General features: G+C 57.1%; 2 protein-coding genes across 2 annotated transcripts in view; one reads left to right on the forward strand and one right to left on the reverse strand.

Moving 5' to 3' along the window:
* MUC6 (mucin 6, oligomeric mucus/gel-forming) overlaps positions 1–3,958 on the forward strand; it is a 59,654-nt gene extending 55,696 nt beyond the window's left edge. The window contains exons 37-38 of the mRNA XM_078148898.1: positions 2,576–2,678; positions 3,324–3,958. Of these exons, the coding sequence (XP_078005024.1) occupies positions 2,576–2,678; positions 3,324–3,501 (281 nt within the window). The 3' untranslated portion in view covers positions 3,502–3,958. The remainder of the gene's footprint in view (positions 1–2,575; positions 2,679–3,323) is intronic.
* A 2,244-nt stretch (positions 3,959–6,202) lies between these two features.
* Positions 6,203–14,565, reverse strand: part of AP2A2 (adaptor related protein complex 2 subunit alpha 2) — a 68,232-nt gene continuing 59,869 nt past the window's right edge. Inside the window, 8 exon segments of the mRNA XM_078148737.1 lie at positions 6,203–7,647; positions 7,728–7,862; positions 8,399–8,468; positions 8,565–8,681; positions 9,974–10,097; positions 11,921–12,010; positions 12,179–12,261; positions 13,853–14,016. Of these exon segments, the coding sequence (XP_078004863.1) occupies positions 7,570–7,647; positions 7,728–7,862; positions 8,399–8,468; positions 8,565–8,681; positions 9,974–10,097; positions 11,921–12,010; positions 12,179–12,261; positions 13,853–14,016 (861 nt within the window). The 3' untranslated portion in view covers positions 6,203–7,569.

Consider the following 14,565-nt stretch of genomic DNA (forward strand, 5'->3'; position numbering starts at 1 on the left):
TACACCCTTGTAATTTCACTGGCTACCTACCTTGTGGTCATTTCCCTCCATAGTCCAAGCATGGGGGCAGGAAGGGGTGGTCTCTGATCACCTCCTGGCTCTCACTGTACACTTCTGAGCTACCTTTCCTGAACCAGGATGTGTTCTGTCCAGATGCTCATCCCAGGTGCAGCCAGGTGGTACAGTGCATAGAGCACCGACCCTAGAGTCAGCAGGACCTGAGTTCAAATCTGGCATTACTAGCTGTGTGACCCTGGGCAAGTCACTTCACCCCCACTGCCTAGCCAAAACAAACAAACATGCTCATCCCTCAGTGATCTTGGCAAGGCTGCAGAGAATAGGAGAGCTGCCACGGGGCTGGAGAGGGGGAAATGGACCAGGTCTCAAAAAAGGAAGAGAAGGGGGTCAGCAAACGCTAGGTCAGGAGCTAGACTGTGGTTCTTGACAAAATTCTGGAACTATTATTAGAGGGATGGCTCATGACTGGCCAGAAAAGGAAGCAGTGATTTCTAAGGGCATCCTGGCTTCCTCCAGAACAGGTTGCTAACGGCACCTCTTCATCTGGCAGATTACTTGATGAGGGGAGGGATGGAGACACATAGGCATAAGCCCAGACTTAGCCTGAGAGACGGTCTCACTCCAAGATGGAGATCAGAGGCCAAAGGACAGCTCATTGAAAGGACTTTGGGATTGGCTAGGCAGCTGGACCCAAAAAGTCTTCGTGAATGGCTAGTGGGAGGTCTCCAAAGGCAGGACCCAAGCATTTGGGCTTGGCCCTGCACACACTAACAGCTTCATCAGGGACCTAGATAAACTCAGGGATGGTGGCCTTAGCAAAATTTTCAAGTGGAAAAAGAAATTTGGGAGAAATAATAGCTAAGGTCCCAGATGTCAGGAGCCCAATAGATCTGGATAAGTGAATTGGACTGAATGTAATTCAGTGACATTTAAGAGAAATAAATCTAGACGGTGTGTTACCCATAGATCTAAAAAATTCTCCCCAGTATGGGATGGGGACAATCTGGCTCCATAGTAATTTGTCTAAAACAACCTGAGGGTCTCAGACCCTCAAGATGAGCCAGGAGGGCTTCTTTGCTCTTAGGCCACATTAAGGGGGCTGATCAAGGTGGAGCTGTGCCCCACCCTGTCCAGGCTGCACGTGGACTGGTCCTCAGTCCTAGGGGCCACAGGTTAAGAAGGACACTCACCAACTAGTGAGTGTCCAGAGGAAGGCAACCAGCATGGGTGAAGGGCCTTCAGTTCATGCCGAATGGGGATCAGCTGAAGAACTGGGATCTTCAGCCTGGAGAAGCCATCAGCATTTCCAACATAAAAGGGACACCTCTTGGATCCAGCCTTTGTCCTCATCCTGGGGGAGTGGGGGAGATGAGCCTGATAGAAGGCACCCAGCCCAGCCCATCCGCAGGCCTATGTCCCAGGCTCCACACCAGGGGGAAGCCTCGCTTCACTGGACACCATGCTTAGTCTGGAGACCCCTCTGTGTGCATTTGGGGCTAAGGGATAGGAAGCCCGGGCCACAAACAAGAGAAGGGCCTCAGGGGCTTGGGTTCAGATGTTGCTTCCAACTTACTATCTACAACCTTGGGCAAATTCTGGGCCTAGTTCCCAATCTATGAAATGGTAACAAATCACCTTTAGACCACGACTTCACAGGGTGGTCAGGAGAGCCTTCAAGAAGCACAGAGATGAGGTAACCACTCCTTTGGTGACAGAACCAGGGAGAAGCCACCTGCCCACAAATGCTCAGGGGACTGGTCCTGAGCTGGTGTCACAAGAACACCAAGAAGGAGGGTGGTGGGGCTCCCCAGAGACCTTGGGCAGGAGGAGAGGACAGGAGAAGGTGAGCCAGCCTCCTGGTCAGGCCTCAGTGACCCCAGGCTCCTTCTGAGCGCTGTCCAACTCAGAGTCAGTGAGTCTGGGAAAGGACATGGTGCAGGGACAGCCCCAAAACCAGAGGCTTTGTGGTGGGAAGAGATGGGTGTTAGCACTGGAGAAGGAAGGTGAGTCTCTGGGCAAGTACCGGGTTGTCCTGGGTACAGGCTGTTTGTCCTGCCCAGCCAGTGCATGTGTGAGTGTATGTACACACATGCACACAGGTGCAACATAACACACACATGAACACATTATAAACATGTATTGCACATGGCATACAGTGTGTTATACATATGTGCACACATGTACACATGCACACATGCCTGAGAACAGTGCCTCGAACACATGTGCGTTACACAGCAGTGCACATGCCTGCACACATGCCTGCATGCATGTGCATCCCGTACATGCACTGTGCATGCACATGCATATATTACACAACGCACACATGCACATGTGCATGCACGCACAAGTACACATGCCTACGTACATGTGCATCCCATATGTGCACATGTGCATGCACACACATTACACAATGCACACATGCATGCACATACAAGTACACATGCATGTGCACACACACATGAGTAGGCTATCAGACAGTTCTCACAGGGCTTTCCAGGCCCCCTAATTCTCCAGCTACTTTTCATGCTCTCTTGAATCCTCCCCTTCCCTCCAGTAGGCAGCTGCAGTGTGAAAGAATATGTTGAAGAGATCACCTTCCAAGGGTGCACGGCCAATGTCACTCTGACCCGCTGTGAAGGATACTGCCCCTCCTCCACCAGGTGGGCCTCAGAGCACCCCATCCCACCCCTGCCCAGGGCTCCCAATCCAGCTTCCCTTCTCTCTTGGGGGTGGGGGGAGGAATGTTGCATCACCCTTGCTGAGGTCAAGAAGAACTTGTAGCCACCATGGCTTCAAAGTTCCCTCCCAGTGTGGATGAGCAGGGCACCCATCCCTCCACAGTAGGCAGACCTTCACTACCCCACCCCCACAGAACATAGGGAGCTTCCTTCACATGGCCCCAACCTGCTCCTTGTAAAACGGGGGTTTTTAACCTGGGTAGACTTCAGGGTTCATTGGATAGGGTCAAAAACAAGTATTTCCCTTAGCCTCTAACTCAAATTTAGCCTTTCTTCAATGATTTAAACACCTTAATCAGCAAGGGGACCCGTAGATTTCTCCAGACTGTCAGAGGGGTCCATGGCACACCAAGGGTTAAGAATTCCTGCTGTGGAGTGAAAATGGGGGGGGAGGGCGTCAGCCCCAGGCCTACCTCCAGGACACCCATGACCCTGGTGGGAGGATCCCCTTGGAAGCCACGCCCATGCCAGAAACGCCACAGCCACAGACCCTCCCCACCGTCCTGAGCCCAGGCCAGGCTTTGTCAGCTCTCCGCAGGCCTGACCTCTCTTCATTGCTCTGTCCAGACTCAACACAGACACCTTGAAGCCGGAGACCCACTGTGGCTGCTGCTCCCCACTCACCACCTCCGACAAAGACTTCCTGCTGCCATGTCCAGACCCAGGGCGGCCGGGAAGGCGGCTTGTGGTCCAAGTCCAAGTGTTTAGCAGCTGTGTGTGTAACCAGCAGTCCTGTGAAGCCTGAGGACGAGCTCTGCAAAGTGCCGGGAGGCTGAGGGTCCGCCCCGGGAGCCGCGCTCTCTCGCATCCCTAGTTCTCCTGGTAACAAGGCCCGGCCTCACCCGCCACAGTGCAAGAGTGGCGGTGGCTGCGCGGCTTTGGGACTCTGATCCTCCCCCCTGCTGGCCGCCCAAAGATGGGGTCATCCAGGGAGCTGGTCAGCCACCCAGGAGATGTGGCGGCCCCCTCTCTGCCAACCTCCCACGAACCTCGTCACTTCCCGTAAATTGCCCCTACCATCTCGTAACCCTCAGAATGCAGCTGGGCCCTGTAGGCCAAGGACCCTGGAGGAAGGCCCTGAGGCGGGGGCGGGGCCACGGGCTGGAGGCCTAGGTGAGGGTCTGAGGAGGAGGGTCCAAGCCAGCGCCCAGCACCGGGGTGGCCCTGCGATGGCCAGCGCCTCTGCCTTCGGTATTCTAAGGATTCGATGTCAATTTTTTAAATAAAAGATCTTCGCTAGACTTAATAAAGTGAATGGAATCTCTCCCCTCTGGGCAGTGGCTGTTGTCCGTGGCAGGCAGGAGCCCAGGTGGCTGGTGCTGCAGCAACACCTCCGTGGGCCGCCGATTCTTCGGGAGAAATAACAGTGATTATTAAGCCGCTAACATTCATATAGCACCTGCTACGTGCCAGGCACTGTGCTGGTGCTATCATCTCATTGGATGCTTACCACAACCGCAGGAGGGGGGGTGCGGTTACTGTCTCCACTTTACAGACGAAGAAACTGAGGTACAGTGAGTGTCAGAGGTAGGATTCGAACTCAGGTCTTCCTGACTCCTGGTGCTCTAGGCATTGAGCTGCCCATCTTCAGGGACATTTGTGGTGAAACTACCTCAGAGCTGGCCCCTCGTATCCAGACAGAGCAACCACAGTCAGGCAAGATCTTAGAAACCATCAAGCCAGCTAAGTGGTGCAGTGGTTACAGCACCCCTGGAATCAGGAGACCAGTTCAAATCCTGCCTCAGACATTCACTGCTGTGGGACTCTGGGCAATTCACTTCTCTGCCTCAGTTTCCTCATTTGTAAAATGGGGATCATAATCGCACCTGTCGCAGACTTGTGAGGATCCCATGAAAAAATCCCACGTAGCACTTTGCTGGTCAGCCATTTTCAGCCGTGTCTGACTCTCCATGCCCCCATTTGGGGTTTTCTTGGCAAAGATCCTCGAGTGGTTTGCCATGTCCTTCTCCAGATGATTTACAGATGAGGAGACTGAGGCACACAGGGTGAGGTGACTTGCCCAGGGTCACACAGCCAGGAAGTATCTTTCTGACTCAAAGTCCAAAACTGTGCACTGCAGCCCCTTTAGCTGCCGCCTAGCACATAGTAGGCACTCAAATGTTCATTTGGTAATTGACTAGCCCCAGGTAAGACTCAGAACCAGGATCTGAACCCAGACCCTGGTGCCTCCCACCTGAGCATTCTTTCCTTCAGTCTTTTTAGCTGGATTAGCCAAATTGTATGAGGCTGGTCCCTTGGGCCACCCTCTTCTCTCAACTATCCCTGAAGATTCACTCTCAGCATGCCTCCCACAGCCTCGCCCTGTCTCCACCCCACCCCCCAGGCACTCCCAGACTTGGCCAATGGACCCAAAAGGGTCTGGGACCTTGGGGTCTTTTTGAGACCCCCATGTTCAAAGCGCCTCAGCCCAAGGCGTGCCCTCACTGCCCTCCCACACACTGCCCCATACCACTCCCTCCTGCTGGCTCCCACCCTCCTGCTTAGGAACACAGCCAGCTCTCCCCTCCACTTCCTGCCCAACCACTCACTTGTCAGTCTTGGCCTAAACCTAGATTCCACCATCATGGTTCACTGAGATGATTCACTCCCAGGTTACTGACTGATGGATGGCCAAACTACCTTCTCACCCTCTCTGCAGCCTTTGAACACTTCTCACTGCCATCATCCATGTGGGTGTACACCAGGACTCTGTCCTGGGCCTGCTCCTCTCCTCCCCCGTCATCTCAAGCAGATGGCTCCTCGACTGGAACACCTAGCCCACTCCTCTCTGGAGCCCCAATCCCAACAGGATATCCTGTAGGCACACCCCAAACCCTGACCCTGGGCTCTATCGAGAAGAGCACCAGCCTGGCAGCTAACTGTGCCGCCCATCTCAGAATCCCCTTCCATCAGCGGCCACACCCTCCCCTCTGTCCAAACACATGGCCACCACTCCACTCCCAACTCTGGCCAGGACACTTCCCAGCTCAGGCGGCCCCCCTGGGCTCCCTCGTGCCTCTAAACCCTGTCCCAGGTCACAAGGGGGCCTCTTGGCAGTCTGACTCCAGACACAACCTCCAACATGGCCCAGACTGGTCCACACCTAAACCCCCTCCCTCTGCCTCCTCCAGTCCAGATGCCTGAGCCCTCATCCCTCCTGGGTTGTATCTAGCCAGATTTCCTTTTCCCTCTGTACATGGCGGGCCTCAAGTCCCCAGCTTCATCTTGGCATTCCCCAGGGACCAGCCCGCCATGACACCAGGTGGTCAAGCTGGGCCTTTCTGGGGTCCCAGCCGCCACCCCAAGCCCCGAAAGCCACAAGGACTGCGGCAGCCAAGTGCCCATGAAGCCCACCTTCACACAGGGTTGGCCCTTCCTGCCCTTGCCCTGGGAGGCAGAGGGTCTGCAAGGAATTGCGTTGGCAAGAACCAGAGAGACGCTTCGGGTCTGTTCTAGCCATTTATTTCTCTTTTAAAAGATAACACTTTTTCTGATGAATTCACGGGTTTTCAAAATGTCATGATGAGAGTCCTGAGGGTAAAGGGGGCGCTGGGGGGAAGGAGTGGGGGCAGAGACACTAGGCTGAGCTGGTCACTGTCCACGCCAGGTGGGTCCACGTGGCGGGAGCCATCCCACAGCAGCCAGCACAAGGTGAGTCCTGCAGGGCGCTTGGTGCCTTTCACACGGTGATGCCTAAATACTGCATTCTGAACAATAATACTGTTTCCGTGAGCTCAAGGACAGGGCACATCACCGGCAAGGCCAAGGCATCGCGCCGCAACACAAATAATGCTTCTGTGGCTTCAGATGCCTGCGGCTGGGGTTGGGGGGCCACGGGAAGGAAGCAGGGTCACACTTTGGGACACTCGGCTCTGGCCCACCCTCAGCCTTCTTCCCTTCTGCGTCCAGGCCCTGATCACACGAACCAAAGTCACGTGAGCATGAGAGGATGCTCGGGGTCTGCTTGGGGTCTGGGCCGGGGCTCAGCCCATGCTCAGGCTGCACAGTGTGTGCGTGAGCAGGGAAGGGTCCCCCAGTCCTGCCCAGCCCCAGGACCTGGCCCTCCATCCTCAGCTTGCAGTAACCCACCAGTCTGGGTGCTACAGCCCCATCCCGGCACCCCAGGCCCATCGCCCTCCCAAAGGACTGCCAGGGTCTCCACTTCCCTTAACAATTCGGAGAGCGGCATGTTTTGAGGGTTAACATAGGGGCACCTGCTCACCCACCGGGTGCCTCGAACCACGGTTCCTTTCCTCCAAGGAGTCAGAGAAACCACGAGATCCTGAAGGCTGACCCTTGCCCAGCTCACACCCACACACACACTGTAAAAGCTAGTGGCCCAAGGAGGTCACCACAGATGCCCCGGGGCTGCCTGGGACCCCAGCAGCAGGCAGGCAGATGAGACAAACATGGCAGAGAAGCCCCCGGAAAGGTCGCCCCGTCGAGTGGCTGGGGTGGCAAGGGTGGTCACCGCCCTCTCCCCTGTGCGCAGACCCTGACCCCCCCACTGCCCCCAAAACGCTCAGGGTTCTCGTTCACAGCCAAGCTTCTCCTCCTCCGGGGCCTCCGCTCCTGGCAGATGCGAGCGAAGATCCGTCCCGGACAGCGTCCAGCCCGCCGGCACAGGGGCCGAGTCCCTTCCAACACCGCACGTCTGCGCTCCATCTGCTAGACGGACCGCGGGTAGAAGGAGTCCTTGGGCACACGGCAATATTCAGACACTGGGGTACAAGGTATGTTTATTTGCAGGGGGATAATGGAGACAATGAGGAGGAATACACGCACAAACTGCACTATTCTGCACTCCTGTTGGTTAAAACTGCTCCGACAGCAGGTCACACAAGCGCTGGGACACGGTCTCCTTGCTTGTCCGAAGAGTGAGCCGATACATCTGCAAACAAACAGAGGCTGTTGGTCCGGGGGCTGGAGTGGCGCCCTCCAGCGCCCTCCCGTGCCCTCCCGTGCCCTCACCTGGGCCTGCAGGTTGGGCTCCAGGCGCAGCAAGCACCCAATCTGTGCCGTCCTGGTGTGGATGATGCCAGCCCCCACAAAGTTGGCCGGGTTGGGGTCCACCTCCTCCAAGAGAGCAGAGCCGAAGCCTATGATCTGTCCAAGAGAGATGGGAATGATGAAGCACTGTGTGGTACAATGGCAGGGCCTCCCTTGGAGATGCAAGCAGGAGCCCTTTCCCACCGTTCCGGGGGAGGCAGACCCTGGACGTCCGGACAGCTCGGGTACAGCAAGGCCCAAAGCTGGGCCATGGAGAGGAGGCGACCAGACAGCAGCACTCCAGAGGCCCCGGACCACCCTGTAAGCCTGGGGAGAGGGGCGAGACCACCACACATGCCCCTCGGCAGAGCTCGGAGAAAACCTCAGAGGTGCCTGCCTGCTACAGGAACTGCTTCCCCACTTCACAGAGCAGGAGAGTGAGGCTCAGAGTGTCGCAGGCAAGGTCAGAGCCTGGCCTCTTGTGGCCCCCCACACCACACGGGCTCTTACTATCTCTAGTCTGGTACACTTGGGAATTCTGAGATCAAAGTCAAGGAATCACTGGAAATGACGGAAAGAACCCTGGCTCTGGACTTGCACAATGAAGGGGCTGGACCCCAAGGCCTCGATGGGGGTCCCAAGGCCCACATTACCTTGGCCTTGGTGATCTCGGGGTCCATCGGGTGCTTGGCCTTGAAGATGTTCTGCACCTCCTGCTGGGGACTGTGGGAGCGGTGAGTCAGAAAGAGCTGCGAGGCTGCCCGCTGCCACCACCATCTGCCCCGCCCCCCCCCCCCCCACTATGCACAAAGTCCTCACTTGCTCAGCTGTTTCCAGCGCTGGAAGAAATCCTGGGAAGCCATTTCTGTGGGCTGGAAAAACTTGTTCAGTGTGATGGGCAGTTTGACCGACACGTTCTGAAAGGTTCCCCCATACCTGCACACCAGACACATGGGAGAGAATGCAGGTCAGGGGAAAAACCCCAGGCCTACCCTGAAGGATCTGCTGAGCTCCAGGCATCACCTCCCGCCCGAGGGCCCAGCTTGGAAGGGGCAGAGCCAAGGCCTCACATCCAGGCTGCCCCACACACAACAAACATGATAGAACGCTGCCACTGGGTGCTACCCCCAGGCTCCTTAAAGAGAGAAAAGGCCGCAAGGATGCAAGGGGGAGGTGCTTTTCTGAGGGGCTCTGGAAGTGAAGTATTTCCACAGGAATCCAGGGTGATTCTCAAGCCAAGAGCCCATCTCAGCACCATTCTTCTGGACACGAGGAAGCCAGAGAAGGGGCCCGGGGCCAGCCACACAGCCCTGAGCCGCCCTGTCTCCCCTTCCCCTTCATCATAGCTTTCTAGTCGTCTCAAAAAGCCTCCAAACCTGCCTCCGGGAAGGCCCAACTTCGCATCCCTCTTGGCAGAAACAGTTAACAGAACGTGGGGTCATTCATCAGTGGGAAAGCCTCAAAGTGTTCTGAGGACCAACCTCAGGATGCTAAGTCACTAGAAGCCCCAGCAAAGCAAAGCAAGGCGAGACAAAGGGAGGCATGGCGGGGCGCAGCAGGTCGTGGCAAGGCAAAAGGCAAAGCAAGACAAGAAAAAGGGAAGCACAGCGTGGCAGGACGTGGCAGGATGTGGCAAGGCAAAAGGCAAAGCATGATGAGAAAAAGGAAAGCACAGCATGACGTGGCAAGATGTGGCAAGGCAAAAAGCAAAGTGAGGCAAGAAAAAGGGAGGCGTGGTGTGGTGTGGCAGGCCATGGCAAGGCAAAAGGCAAAGCAAGACAAGAAAAAGGGAAGCACAGCGTGGAAGGACGTGGCAAGGCAAAGCATGGCAAGAAAAAGGCACAGCATGACGTGGCAGGATGTGGCAAGGCAAAAAGCAAAGCAAGGCAAGAAAAAGGGAGGCATGGTATGGCAGGCCATGGCAAGGCAAAAGGCAAAGCAAGGTGAGAAAAAGGGAGGCACAGCGTGGCATGGCAGGACAGCGCACAGCAAGAAAAGGGGAGGCACAGCATAACATGGCAGGACGTGGCAAGGCAGAGCACGGCGAGAAAAATCGAGGCACGGCATGGTGTGGTGTGGCAGGATGTGGCACAGCAAGACAAAAGGCAAAGCAAGCCCAGGGGAGAAAGAGCCATGCAGCAGGAGGCCCTCGCTCCGCACACAGCTCCCACGCTGCCCACCCCCAGCACCAGGTGGGGGCAGCACCGACGCCCCAGTCCGACACTCACCTAAACTGAATGTTGAGGACGGGTGCCTCGGTGAAGTCAGAGATGCATTCGATGTTCACCACTTGCTGCACCTGTGCACCCCCGTCCACGGTCGGGTCCACCGGCTTGGTCTGCAGGTTCAGATGTGCGAGCAGGTTAAGGAGCCCAGCTCGTGTGCAAAGTCATGAGTTGGACCACCCCCCACCGCACCACCTTGCAAAAGGTGACTGACAGACCACCTATGTCGGTGACCGGACCACCTGGCGGAGCCCTAGCCCTCAGGGTGCCCCTAAACAGACAAGCTGAGCGCTCATGCCAGAAGGGAGGGCTTAAAAAGGGCGCCCTGGCCACCCAGGGCTGGCTGGGTTTGCCCACCGGTCTCTCTCTTTGGATGCCGTGCTCGCTGTCAAGAAGAGCTTAGGAGGCAAAGTAACCCTGGTCCCTAATTACACAGTCAGGTGGAAGGGGAAAGCGTGTCTAGGAGACAGCCCTGAAGAGACTCCCAAAAAGGGGAAAAAAGAGATGAATGTAGGCAAACAAGGAATTCACCGAGATTTCTGAATAAGCAAGATGGGAAGGCAGAAGCTCTTTCTGCTTGTCTCTGGAACCCTGTCACAGCCGCCCGCATACACCAAGTGTTTAATAGGCGTTTGCCGAATTAAACCAAGCCGAAGCTGAGGCTCGGCACAAAAGTGCATCCATAGCTCTCAGATGGCATGCGGTCTACCCTACAAGTATGTCAGGAATGCCGCTGCGGGGGGGGGGGGTGCAGGCAGGACAGCAATGACAGAGGCTTCCGTTTCGTTTCTGTTGTCTCTCCCACGCAACTGTAAGCTCCTGGGGGGCAGGGGCTGCCTCCTTTTGTATCTCTGATACTTAGCACAGTGCATGGCACAGAGCAGGCGCTTAATAAATATTGACTGACTGGTCTGAGACCACCAAAGACTGACCATCAGGGGAAGAGGGAGCCCTAAGAAAGCCCAAGCCACCCCGGGTGGGCCCAGGGCCAGCAGCAGACGTCCTCCCCTCCAGATCACAGGCTCCACCCCAACCTTCAGAGAAGACGAGATGAGGGCACGTGGCAGGGAGCCCAGGGGAGGCAGGGCCATAGGCACAGCCTTCCACCAAGGGCTTCCAAGGTTCCTTCCTGCTACTGAAGAGAGGAGGATGGGAGAGGGCCCCTCAATCCATGCATGCAGCGTGACACCCCCCCCCGGAGCTGGCGCTGTACCCAGGGGCTTGCCTGCAGCTCCGCTCGGGCCCCAGGCTTCCCACCTCCGTTCTGGATCCCTCACGCCCTCCCCAGGAACCCCATTCCTTCACAAGGAGAGCCCCATAGACATTGTCTTTAACATGATGTAGGAAGGTCTCTCCTCGAAGTGACACCGCTGGCCTCATCCTACCTTTGGAGGTAGGAGCATCCCTCGGGGTGTTGGTGCAGGACCAAATCCCTCAGGGCAAACACAAGAATCAAAGGAAGAGACTCAATGAAACAGGCCAAGGGCCAGGCCCCACAGGCCACAGAGCGGGATGGGCAGAAGAGGAAGAGGACCGCCGGCAGGTGAGGCCACGCTTCCCAGGGACCCAAGCGCTCCCTGGCACGTACCAGGCACGTGTGCCGCCAGACACAGTGGCACCATCACAGAAGAGCTGGGCCTGAAGAGGACGCAGGGAATGAGGACAGAAAGAGCCCCTGAGGAGCCGCAGCAGCTCCGGAGGAAAGACTCCTACCTGATGGGAGGGCACGGACCAGAACTGCCTCAGAGAAGGGCTGAGGGGCTTGTGCTCATGCAGCCCCTCGGGGAGGCAGCTCGCGGTCAGACACGAGGGCTCCTCGTCCTCACTACACCTCTTCTTGTACCCATCCCACAAAGGGGTCAGCAGAAGCCAGGCGGGGCATCGGCCACAAACCTCCCAGAAACCCAACACTAGGCGACGGGTGACCAGTGAGGCAGGAGGCAAGGATATTGGACTGAAGGTCATCGGAACAGATTAGTGTCGGGGTAAAGGTTAAGAACTGCGTGGAAGTCTTGTTACCATAAAATATAAACATGCGACCTAGGAAAGAAGAGAAGAAACACATTTTCACTCCTCGGTCCGGGCCCTCCAACAGCAGTGGGGCACAGACCCCGACTCCCTGCCAGAGGGAGACAGCAACCCTGCGAGAGAGCACAGGGGCGCGGCCAGTGGAAAGAGACCCTCCAGCGGCCCGGAGGAGAAACTCACCCAGGTTCTGGCGGAATTCTGACTTCAGGCCGATCTGCAACAGCTGGTTCTCAAACAGCACTCCGTTGTTCTTACAGACGAACCTGGGGAGAAAGGGACACCCGCAGGCTGGGGGGCTACTCGTGGCAGGGGCCGAAGGCCTTGCAGAGCAGGAAGAGGCCTCCCCTTGAGCGGGAGCACAGCACCGCCCAGAGCCACGCAGAGCCAGACACTGCATCGCTGGCCTCTCCTGTGCTCCGGGGGCTGGGCTTGAACCACACTGGGGCCTCTCTGAGCTGCAGGGAACAAGCGCAGAGGCCTCCTAAAGTCAAGGGCAAAGTCTGGGGAGAAAAGCCCCCTAGGGACAGCGCCCGGAGTCACTGGAGGCGTCTGGCTTCTCTCTCAGGGGCCGAGAGGCAGGTCCTGGGGAGGCAGGGGAGGGGAGAGAGAAGTAAAGGAGGGGGGAGAATGAGGAAGAAGAGGAGCAGCCGGGGCTCTCCCCCACAGCACCCAGGCGCTGCAGCGGGAGCCAGGCCAAGGACGATGTGCGGAGCGCCGAGGGAAGGGTTGCTTACTTGTGCGTCAGCTCGTCGGCACCACGCGCCGTCTCGGCGGGTTCCTCGGAAACTAGCTCAGATGAAGCCAGGTCAGGACTAAGTCAAGCAGCGTGAAAAGGAGACAGAGAAGGGGCGGCACAGAGACGTGAGAGTCAAGGTTAGTACAGACAGAGCTGAGCAAGGAAGGGGCCGGACCACAGGCAGGACAAGGCCACGGGCTGGGGGTCAACCAACCCTGTACCGAAGAGAAGGAAATGCCCCAGCCTGGAGATGGCCTCCACTCAGCACAGCCACGGCTGCCAGGGACACCGAGACCTGTGTGTGGGCACTCATTCACACCGAGTGCTGGGATCAAGAAAGCAGCCCCTCCCCCAGCTCGCCCACACGGACAAAGGCCTCCCCACTGTTTGCGGCCCGCCTGCCAAGGTCAAACAAGGTCACAGGTGGATGGGGTCAAAGACCAAGGTACTCTGGAGGTCTGGGCAGTCCCCGCTGGAGGGAGAGCTCCTCCCAGAAGATCTGGGCAAAATGTGCTGGAGAGATCTCCCAGCAGTGGGTCAGCTGGACCACTTTAAATGTTCAGGGTGGCTCAGCACCAGAAAGGGATTTCACAAGCCCTCTGAAAAGCAGTGGGAGCATGCTTTTTTTTGGGTGGGGGGGGTCATGCTGACAGAGAAAAGGGAAAGAGAGAGAGCTTACAAGCAAAAGGAGGCAGACGCAGGGGATTGTGGGGAGAACGAGGAGGCCCAGCAGGAAAGAAGAGCCCAGACAAGATCAGCAGCAAGGGGGAAGGAGGCAGCTACCCAACCAAGTCCGAAATGGAGCGGCCAGGAGCTTCCCAAGATGCACCTCCCTGATGCCCAGCCCTGCCCCGAAGGACCAGAAGGGCCGGTCATCAATAAGGACCTCTGCCCAGGCTGCAGCCAGAGAGAGGGAAGGCCACGGCCACAGATCCGCCCCAAGCATGACCGCCTCACTAAGCCAGGAGCACAGCACGGGGTAGACCCTGGGCGGCAGCTTGCCGAGCAGGCAGAACGCATGCTGCCCTCAGTCCCCAGGTGAATGAGGCTGGGGCACACGGCTGGACAGACGGCCCTCTTTGCGGTTCCGTTCGAGATGCCACAAACATTCCAACTACCTTGCAAAGTTCTCTTGTGAGCCAGGAGCGAGCTGAGTCACTGCCGAGGCAGGCTCTGAAAACACGTCCACTAGCAAGCTGCCGCTGGAGGCCGGAGGGGATGCTGCATTGGTCGGGGGGCCAGTGCCCAGACCCAGGAGGTCTGCAGATGGAGAAGGAGTGGACTGCAAGAGAAACAATGGGGGGAGAGGGTGAAGGCGGCCCATCCACACAGACCACACCTGCCCACCTGCCACCCTCTCCCAACGTGGGCTCTCCCAAAGCAGCCGGGTACTGCATCAGTGGCAAACCTATGAGGAAAGCCTTCCCGCTGTTACAAGCAGGGGTGTTAATGATCACTCTTCCAGACATGTCCTGCTCAGCCAAGCACATCATCTACAGCACGAAGCCTGCGAGGATGGAGCAGGCCACTGGCCGGAGCGATGGGCCTGATGCTTTGGCTCTTTATCTGCCAGACCAGACAGCGTTCTCTCCCCTCACCTGAGGCAGGAACGAGACAGAGCAAGGAACCATGCCCTGGGGAGAGAGCAGAACATCCCAACCCAGGGTTTTGCACAGAAAAGCCTCCCCTAGGTATCTGCTCTTGAAAAATGAATGGCCTTTGGTAAGTAAATACAATGAAAAATCCCTAAAAAAACCCAAAAAACTCCATGCTGGCAGATAACTCTCAGATTCGTACAGCACTTGGTTTTGCTTTGCTGTTTTCATTTAGT

This window comes from Phascolarctos cinereus, unplaced genomic scaffold (assembly GCF_003287225.1).
Source record: "Phascolarctos cinereus isolate Bilbo 61053 unplaced genomic scaffold, phaCin_HiC Scaffold_9;HRSCAF=440, whole genome shotgun sequence".
Lineage (NCBI taxonomy): Eukaryota > Metazoa > Chordata > Mammalia > Diprotodontia > Phascolarctidae > Phascolarctos > Phascolarctos cinereus.